Here is a 10,622-nt window from a genome sequence, read left to right on the forward strand (position 1 = left end):
ACCCCCAAACTGCAAGCAGAGACAGCACCAGACAGGGAGGGATTTGCAAATCCCCACTAATGCCCTAGTTGCTGCAGGTGGCCTCAGCGCTCAACATCTCCTGCCCAATCGCCCCCTTCCTTGCCTTTCCCTATCGGTAAATTAAAGTATTTCTTCAGCATCTGCAGCCCCCATGCTCGCGAGTCACATACCCACACCCAAACCTAGGCTGCTGCAGCATCTCAGGGGTTCTCATTCCGTAAAAGGCTTGGTGGTAGTTACGCTTTGGATTAGAGGGGTTTGTAGTCTGAGCTCTGAACGCGTGTAAAATGAGACACATGACGAACCTTAACACTTAGGAGAGCCCGGCTGCTAGAAGGAAACGGCAGCCTCTCCTCGAAGTGGCACAGCTGGACATGCACAGCCACCTGCGTTCCCTTGTAGCAGGTCTCCCTCGTCTCTGCACACCCCACCTACTCCCTCCCCACACCCCTCTTCCCATTGCTGAAATCCCTGCCACCCTCTCACATATCACATCTTATCGTTTCCATCTGACAGCAAGGATTTCAGCAGCATTTCTTGCTCTGTTTTGTATTTTAAAGCAAGCAGCCATTCCTCCTCCCCTTTATCTTCTAACTAACTCTCCTCTAATAAATAGGATCATTCCATCCTGCAAGACCTGAACACCCATTTCCAAAATTCCCCTGGCAACTAATGCAGTAAAACAAGCCTATAAATATAAATAATTATGATAAAAAGGCATACGATGCCAGACTTGGGTCAAACATACTCACCCAGTGACACTAGCAACAAATAATGAAACAGCGTTTGAATGTAGATGGAAAAAGCTGAATACAGAGTAGCTAGTTTGTGCTCATAACTGTCAGACTCCTAATTTGGACAGGCCATATTTTATTGATAGCAGAGCAAACACAGTCATAATCCATCCCTACCTTTCCTGCTTTGTGAAAAATCCCATCCATCCCCAGGGAAGCAGGGATGGAAAAAACAGTGGTGTGAACGTGACGTGAAAGTATAAGGCAGAAAGCACAGTTCCAGGCTGTGTTTCCCATGTGTTTCTCGCACATCATATGCTAAGTTCAATTTTCCAAAAACATTGTTTTATTTTTAAAGGTAACATCTTTATTATTGATATTATTGTATTTTATTAGTTATTATTATTATGCAGAGATGAGATTTTTTTTTTGCCCTTTGATCACAGAGCAAACAGTTTGCTTTTGAAAATGTTAATGGAGTCCTGATTTAAAACATTTTTTCTTCACTTTTTTTTGTTGTTTTTGTTTTTTAAAACGTTGCAACAGGCAGGATCTGGGATTCGATTTCCTCGTCCTACACAAAGAAAGATTCTGGAGTTCGGACTCCTAACCACTACCGGTAGGTCCTGCCTTGCTCAGCTGTCGTCGTCTCAGTGTGGTTTCGCCAGGTGGGGTGGGTAGGTGGGTGGGAGGGGAGGAGCTGGAAGAAAGGAGGGTATTTGTCAGCTATGTCGAGTCTTGGTTAACAACTTTGCCTCCATTCATGGTCGGTGTCCCTGAACTTTTTCTTGAGCGTCCTTGCTTTTCTCCAATTTCATGCAGCGATGGCTCTCTGTACATGCACACTGCAAAGAGAAAAGACACTGTTAACAGCCCTGAAGTCACAGCCATTAGAGGCCATAATGAATTATTTCTTTCTTTGAGGCTGAAATTCCGTCCCAAACAAAAACACACATACAATCACTCACAGAAACATCAGTGACCCTGCAGTAGATCCTGTTACCAAGCAGGATCTGTCACCTGCCCTCACTGCCAGTCAGATCCTCCTTCTCCCTCTGGATTCTTCCAAAGGCACAGATAGAAACAGGGATTTCTCACAGACAAGTCTTTCTAGGTTTTCTGTGCTTCACTGGTTTTTTGCATGTCGTATTCATATATAAAATAAACATTCCATTGTCTCAAGATGCTGATTGCCATCTAATAAGAGGTCTGAGGATTACCCAGTCGCCAGCCCTTAACCTCAACAATAAGCCCTTGAGAGTCTTAAATGAAAACTACACTTGCTTCTGAGCCATCCAGGCCTTCTGAGTGTTTAGCTCTGGATCTGGAAGTGGTGACTCAACACTGTTTGGCTCCTTTGGCCAAGAGCTGAGGTCTGCTATCAGCACTGTTCATTTTTTCCCCTGTATATCAAGACAGCCAGCCAAGGCCAAGGCTGTGAGCAGACACATGGGGATGACTTCAGTGACAGCAAGCCAGGAACCATCCCAGCTCTCTGTTGTCAGCTGGCGGCACCTGAGAACAGGGTATATGGAGGGCACCTTCTCTCCAGAGCCTGGCTAAGCAATGTGTGTCCTATAAAAATGATCCTGCTGGAGCCCAGACAGCCTGAGAAGGTAACGTCTGCCCAAGGCATGGCACATCCCCATAAAGCATTTATCCAACTCACCATGTGGACCAAGTCCTCATGGCTGTCCTTGTGCTGTGTGAGGTGTGCCAGAGCAGGAGCACATGCTGAGCAGCTCAGAGTCTCACACCAAAGGGAGCATCTTTGATGAGCTCATCGCAGATGTGGGGTGTGATCAAACTAGGGAGGCATCTCAAGGGCAGGCATATTGGAATTGGGAACTTAAGGTAGGTCCAGACTGCAAATGTCATGCCTGGATCTTTGCAAAAATTAGGACAGAAAGAAAGGATTGTGTACTCCTTCATTTTGTAAAGCTGTCATATCACAAGCAACAGCACAGAGCTCATACACGAGATAGAGCCCATCGGGTTCTGGTAATCTACAAAAACAAAATTCCAAAAATTATCTGAAGAAATGAAAAAAAACCTACCCCATGTATAAAAAGGTGATATAAACACTTACATTTAACCTCCCCTGACTAGTGAATAAATCCTGGCAATTAGAGACAGGCTGCAAATGACATTACTGCTCTGCATTTTACTTCGAGCTAGATAAACAGTTGTAGCAGAGTGCAACAATACAGGACAGAGATAAAGTGCAGCCAACTGTGTATTAATAGGAGGGATATTGCATTGAATATATGAGCAGTGAAAAAATATTACTTTTCCCATAGAGCCTTTTTCATTCAAGGTTTTCAAAGCAGTTTAAACGCAGACACACACACACGCTGGGCCTCCCAGCGCGGCTGCAAGGCAGGTACTGCTCTGCAAACGGTAATCGCTACTGGAGCCATTTTTTGATAAAAATGAGAAAAATGAGAAAATGAATGACTTGTCCCATGGGTCTGGGCCAGGACGAGCAATGCCAGGACTGCTCACCAGCTGCCCAGACTATTGATGCTGTCTGCATGCTGCAAGGAAAGTGTGTAGCACGGTGGCAATAGAAGGAAAGGGGCTCTTGCACCCCCTTTCAGCTGCTGAGCTGCCCCCTTGTCTTGTGAGTGACAACAACCTGGTGATGGTGAATTTGCCTGTTGTGGCAAAGTACCTAATAGAATCTTACAGAGTATGAAAAGGTTGACAACTGAGGAAAGCCTGTACCCTTGTGATTTCTTAGCCCAAGCTGCAAAGCCTTTTGATGACGCTGAGGATGCACATCACTCTGTGATCGACCTTATTCTCTGATGTGATGTTTGCCCAGAAGATTTCGGTAGTTGTGCCGGTGTTGCCCCAGTGCCCTTGACATTTCATACACAAAATTCTGCCTCAAGTGCAGTGTTGTCTTCACCCTGACCTCTCTAGTCCCAGGCTGGAGCTGGAGGGATCTCCACGAGCTCTTCCCCCAGGCAACTGCACATACTAAGCCCATCTCACCTCCAGCCATCCCCAATAACCCATCGACAGGGGCCAGATGCTTAACCCCAAGGGCTGAGCCCAAGCACAGACTGCAGCAGCAGCACCACAGCAAACTGCCTTTCCTCAGCTCCCTGCCTCTTACCACTCTTCGGCCTTCGGGCAAAACTGCTGAGCTGCTAACAAGGCCCACAGAGTAATGAATATAAATCATCCTACGGAAGTAAACATCATTTGCAGCTAAAGAAATTAAGGAATTAAGGAAACTCTATACCTAGCAAGCAAATAGGGCAGGTATTCTAAGTATATGTTCCAGTCTAGTGCAGGATACAAGTACTGACAAGGGGCGGGGCTGGAGGCTGCTCACACTGTGGTTTGCAGATGCTGTCAAAGCCTCTGTACCAGACAGGCTGTGCCATCAGACCATGCCAGAAAATCTGTAGCAGCATAGGACAAGCGTATTTTGAGTACTGAGATATACCTACAGTATCAGTGTACATAGTATTTATATGGCATCACGCACAAGATAGATAGTGCCTGGCTATTCTCCGACACAAGAGGCTCGTGCATGTGCAGAGTGATGGCCATCGCTCAGCTGCAGCTGCAAACCCCTGTGTGCTGTGGCGTGCAGGTGTGTGCGCACAGCGGTACACACGTGGGGTTTTAAGGGTAGTGTGCCATGTTGTACAACACAGGCTCTTAGACTGCGGTTTGTTTATCCTTGTAGTCCTATGTCCCAGGACTCACGTGCAGAGGTGTTAGTCATGGACCTGGTGTGTGAGGGGGGTGGTTTGCAAATGGATTATTAGGAGTGCCCAGATCTTCCCAGCTTTAAAGTACATCTTTGTGGTTCAGCACTAACACCACTCACTGACAGATCTGTTTGGGGTCCCTGTGTGTATTGCAGACACACTGTCCCTGACATCTGCATCAAGGTAAAGTAGCAGCAGTGTGACAGTCACCGTCCCCAGACGCTTGGGAAGTCTGCTGGTGCACAGAGCACAAGGCGGCTATAGAGGGATGAGCAATCTGGTGAGAACAGCAGTCCCCTCCCTGCTTTGCCTTGCTTCTCCCACCCACCCACACCCACACACCAAGCCAAATACAGCCCGTAATGTCTGGAAACCAAGCTAATGCTTTGGAGCTTCAATCAGATAATCAACTCCTATGTCCCAGATTCTAATCAACACATCCATATTCATGCTTTAATTGGAAAGTGCCATTAGCTTTATCTGCTGAGGAGCCACAGGCGTAAATGGAAGGGGGTGAGTGGCAGAGGAGCTGTGCCCATGTCTGGTTCTTACTGCTTTTGATTCCCTGCTTCCCTGCCATGCAGCAGTGCCTGCCATTCACAGGCACATGGAAGCAATTATGCACAAAGAAACAACCTGCAAATTACGCAGGAAGAAGACTGGTGCTGCAAGCAAGGGGGAAGGGGCAGTGGCATCCTTCCCGAAGACAAAGGCATGGAGGGGGCTGCCTGTCACCCAGGAACAGCTCAATCTCCCGCCTATGCACTGGCACAGGATCCCATCCTCGCTCCTGCTTCCCAGGCTTGGGACTGTGCACCACCCACCCGGTGAAACTGAGATTACCCTGTGCTGTTCCTGGGGTGTCAGGGACTGCCTGACACCTTTGCGAAGCACACGCCATTTTGTGTCCCGATCCTAGTATTCCTCACTTGGCATTACTGGAAGCTGAGGAGGTTCAGGGGACGCAATAAAATACATTTCCTTTCTCTACAGGGAAGAAGCTTATTAAAGGACCTTAGATTATTCCATCCATCCAGCTTCACTCACGGCTTTCCCAGCCTCAGACCTTAGCAAGTTAGGAGGAACTAAATTTTTCTCAAGTTGCTGTTTAGCAGGTAAGCAGGTCATTAGCCTGCGGGATCACCACGTGCCCAAGGGCAGCCTGGACGGGTGTCTGGGCAGGACTGGGCACACATCGTCTGGCACGCAGCCCAGGAGACAGGCTCCTTCCCTTGATGGATGCCACGGCTCCAGGTGTCGGTATCTGCAGTAGTGGCTGCATTAGCTAATGCTTCAGTGGAGAGAATTAATTGTCTGAGCAGCAGCTAGGGGCAGGAGGGAGCAAATGATTATCCACCCTTGTTTTCTGCCTCTAATTATTGTATTCTAAAGCCAGTCCCAGCTGATGCATTTCCGAGGCATTTGAGCTCGCGTCTGTCTGGCACCTAAACGTGCAGGATGCTGCCAGATGGAATCATAGTTTGTTCAGGTAAGAAACACAGCGCAGGATGACAAAAAGGCAAGCAAAAGCATGGTTAAAATACATTGCATTTGCCATCTAATAGCATGATTAGGAGTTTCATAGATGAGTGAGTTACTGTTGGAGAGAGAACATACCAAAGCCTGCCCACTTGAAAGGCAGACCAAGAGAGGAGCTGTGTCAACAAAGACTGGCGAAGACTGTGGGGTTTTGTTGCTGGTTTTTTTCTTTTAAAGAACATTTTTTAGGATGTTTTGTGGATTAAGGTGATACTTTCAAAGCATTTTCACTAGGCTTACCACATACTCCTACTCAACAGCATCTTGTACTTCTTTGCAACAGCTGAGGACCCTGCTTTAACAAAACTGGGATGTTGTATCCCTGGGAAAAAACTCCCGGACTGGCTGCTGTTCATGGATATTCATCAGTGGCAATAAAAAGATCAGACTAGTCATTAACAGGTCACCTTCATGAGGGCTGAAGCACCATGAGTTTGGAGTTAGGCGAAGCTCTGCTGACTCAGTGAAGGAGGAGTTGTCTTCTGCTTTCTGTGGCCAATTTGCCACCCCAAATGCATTCTGGCTTGAGAGCTAAAATGTAGCTCTTTCGGGAGAGCAATCCAGAAGTGATGTCTTCAAGGAGATACAAGCAACAGAGCACATTCTCAACAAGCACCTGATAGAATTCTCCCTTAAGTGACTGGAAAAGTCTCCCACTGTTTGAGATGAGTTTAGATATTTAAAAAAAGAATGAGAGACACTGTGGATGGTAGTATTTGTCACTAATCACTACAGACACTTACAGAGACTGAAATTGCTTTAGAAGATTGCTTGGTGTCCAAGCGATAATTACAGTCAAGCTAATTTCTTGTGCCTTGTCGGGTTCAATCTATATGTCTGCACTTTGTATATCTGCTCATTTAGTTTGAATGATCATTGATCAGAAATAAAAATATCAAACTAAATGTGCTGCACATGTGTGTTTTTAACCAAAACTGGCACCACACAGTACATTAACTGCTGCCCGCCAGGCTGTTTGCCTTGGCTTTGCCTGTGCACAGATGGGAGAGGAACTTAACGTTTCCCCTGTTATTACTTAGCATGTTTTTTGGGCTTTCATATTGATTAAGCTTAATGCTATTTCCAAAAACAAACAAATCCTACCTACACTAAGACCAAACCCCCCTCCTACCAACCAAAACCCAAAACTTTTCCAGCTGGTATCTAATGGCTTCTGCACAGAACACCTCCAGCATCCTGACAACCTGCAGGAGTCAAAACACTCCGTGAGATTAGTACAATATAAAGCTGTAGCTGTGAGAAGCCGCAGATAACAGACATACATACCCATATACCACTGTATATATATACATACGTAGTCCTTAGAAATTATCTGGGAGGATATTTCATATTTATTTATTAGTTTACTGCCCATTTGGTTTGAGGAGATGACTTCTGTAGTCAGAAAGCAGTATGAAGCAACGAGAGTCAAATGATCTCCAGGAACAACCTGGGCTTCTTTGTTTCCCTTCCCCGTGAACATTCACTTCACTGGCTGCTGCGTAGTTCTCCTGCAGATGCCAAACAAGTGGGAAGTTTCATCTCAGCAGTAATTGCCACTGAAGTGGTGGGTGAAGCGAATCCTAGCAATGTATGTAACACTTCACCTTCGCACGGGACCAGATTCCTCCTGACATACATTCCTGTGTCAGCTGTCATGTGGCAGGGCTAGTGCTGGTGGTGGTACTGGAGCAAAAGAACACCTGGGTGCGTTACTGCAAACAGAAGCTGCCAAGTACTGGCCTGAATAAGCAGCAAAGCCCACATGCTGGGGCATGCCACGGCAGTTAGCAGAAGGGACATGCAAATGTAGCAGGGGAGTGCTTTGAACACTGCCTTAGAGTGATGACAAAGAGAAAGAAGCTGTTAAAAAGGGTAGGAATTGCTCCTTTTCTGTAACATCTCTGCTCACGGAGGCTTTGATGGATGCAGCACAGAGAAGTCACATGGAGCTGAGTGTCTTTTACTCCAACCCTCCCCATAAGCCTCTGCTACGTACAATGAATCTTAGGCTTGAGAACAGAGTCCTGTCCTCTGTCTGGAGTCACAGTCCCAGACAGCTGAATGCTTTAGGAAGCTGACACGTGCCTCGGCTTGGGAGACTGCCAGCTCTTTGATGCAGCAGCGCTCACAGAGGCTGACTGCAAGGCATGTGGAGGAGGGAAGGGGTGGAGGAGCCTGTAATTTGGCTGCCAACTTCCAAAGCACTCACTCGCTCAGGAGGTTACGTGACAGTTGTGACTGAAGCAAGTATGGGAGGATGCAACTGCAAGGAAAGAAAGCTCTCGGGCTGGGCTGGGTTTTTCAAAATGAAAGCCAGGGCAGCATTTGCTGCAACGAGAACTCTGCTGTGCGTCAGGCACCTCTATTAAAGCAAGGCTTTCCATGAGGAGAGCCACAGGAATGACCTAGTTTAATGGAAGCAAAAGACAACTATTGAGCCATTCAGCAGATGCCACACATGCTGTATCAAAAAAGAAGCCGGGATTCAAAGGAACCAACCGATCAGTGCCAACACGCAGCCAGGCAGCAAGGAAATCCCAAAAGGAGCTGGAAACCCAACTGTGAAAGCTAGTGCTTGCAAAAGACTCTCCTCCCAGCCAAGGCAGGAAAAGAGGAGACAGAAGAGAAGCTGGTGACCAAACCATGCATGAAACAGGCCTTGTTTCTTAGCAAAACTCAGTGAGGGCTTCGGGCACCAATCCCACTAATGCCTCAGAAAAACAAGAAAAGCTTTTGAAAACAAGCACAGGACAAAAGGCACCAGGCTGGTCTCTGCTCTTCCAACATCTCTACATCCTGTGCAAAGGCCACAGACACTCTGAGAATGCAGAGTTGAATTTTGCTCATCAGTGGTCCAACAGATGATTTCAGCCTGCCTTCCTGAACTGGCCTTTCACCTACACACGCACATTTGGCCACTGTGCCTTAGCTAGGAAGTTGTCAAAACACCTACTAGTGCATAGAGTTAGCTGTGGCCTCCACCACCTGTGAGTGGTACCTGTCAGGAAAGCAACAGTTCATTCCCTCTCTCCAGCCCTGACCCCATACCCAACGTGGGGCTAGCGAGAGAAGGCATGGAGCGATGCAGCTGAGGCCAGCCCCAGGCTGCTGTGTCCTTGAAGTGGTCACTGGCAGGTCCAAGATGGGGTCAGAAAGGTGTACCTAATTTGGGGATCGAAATGTAGTGCTTTTTCCAAGCAACAGAAAAAAAAGAGGTCTCCTTGTTTCCAGAATCAAGTTAGCACCTGTTAAGTACCAGGCTCATCCCACCACATCTCTCTGTTTATCAGGGGCCAGCCCATAAAAAGCAAAATGCCCTGGTACGAGCCTGTGGCACATGTCAGGAGTGTACAGTCAGCAGCAGGAGGGCAGAACTTCAACTCCATGACTTTCAGCAGAGCCTCATGCTGAGATGAAGACGTATGGAGTGACAGCTTCTCATTCAACTTGGGACATCTATGACAAAGTTTCTCTAACCCCCACTGACTAACTAGGATGTTTTTACACACGAGAGAAAAACAGATTTAAGTCATCGTATGGTAGACATACAAAGGACACAACTGTGCTGGTAGGACTTGCTTCTCTTCTGTTACTAAAAAACGCGTGTCAAAGTCTAGAATCAGGTGAGATAAATCCTACCTCTGCTGACTTCACATAGGACTGAAAACCCTGTGAATGATGTTGAGAAAATCCTCACAGAGAACCCAACATTATGGTCACTGCTGGATCAGATTCCTTCTGAACTGCTGGCTGCTCAAGGGCTGCTTTCCTTTCCCAGTAACTTCTCATGTTGCTGGGCTTTTAAACTCATCCTTTAGCAACCCAAAGCTGAGAAACCCCTTTGGGACAACGTACAAAATTTATTATATGGGAATGAAAGCAGATGAAATGCTAACAGTGCAACCTAGCACCTTTCTGAAATGCTACAAACACGGTCCTTGCTTTCCGGTCTTGCAGCCCAACACCCTCAACCAGGAAGCACCAAATCTGAAGCTGCAAACTCGCCCTCCCCACACCCCACTGATGGAGGGAACGGGCAGATTCCATACCTTCAATGGGTTTGGGTACAAAATGTGATGAGGGTTTGGTTTTTTTCACTCGGTTTCCCTTCATAATTTGACCTTCTTTATTGAGTCCCAGGAACCACGCTCGTCCGGATTCTTGCTGCCGGTACAGCGTGGAAGAATAAATAACGTAGTAGTTTTCAAAGACAGATTCCTTAAATTTGCACTCCGGTGTGAAAACATCCTGCAGTGAGAGAGAGGGAGAGAAGAAAAAGTAATGGAAAGAATTAATCACTGATCTAAATTAGGCATCACTAAGTGATACATGACGGTCATGCATTGCAGTTAGTTTAACAATAGAAAACAACAGGCATCAGCCAATACCAGCTCCCAGCAATAACACACATCTAGAAAACTCCGCTCTCAAAGGGAAGGCTCACCTTTCCCGGCAGCGCTGTGGTTTGCAGAACAGCCTACAGCACACAGGCATGAAAAATGTGCAGGAAAAGTCAGGAATTTGCCAGGATTTACACTGAAACGCTAAACAAAATTAAAAAAAAAAGGGGGGGGGGGCAGGGGGACAAGAAGGA

At 46.8% G+C, this 10,622-nt stretch overlaps 1 protein-coding gene across 1 annotated transcript in view; it reads right to left on the bottom strand.

Annotated features, from left to right (window-relative positions):
* Positions 1-1,248: 1,248 nt before the first annotated feature.
* Positions 1,249-10,622, bottom strand: part of LOC104501456 (fibroblast growth factor 12-like) — an 11,789-nt gene continuing 2,415 nt past the window's right edge. Inside the window, exons 3-4 of the mRNA XM_010145268.1 lie at positions 10,078-10,276; positions 1,249-1,600 (exon numbers count right to left, since the gene is read on the bottom strand). Coding sequence (XP_010143570.1) covers positions 1,482-1,600; positions 10,078-10,276 — 318 coding nt within the window. The 3' untranslated portion in view covers positions 1,249-1,481. The remainder of the gene's footprint in view (positions 1,601-10,077; positions 10,277-10,622) is intronic.

This window comes from Buceros rhinoceros, unplaced genomic scaffold (genome assembly GCF_000710305.1).
Source record: "Buceros rhinoceros silvestris isolate BGI_N320 unplaced genomic scaffold, ASM71030v1 scaffold631, whole genome shotgun sequence".
Lineage (NCBI taxonomy): Eukaryota > Metazoa > Chordata > Aves > Bucerotiformes > Bucerotidae > Buceros > Buceros rhinoceros.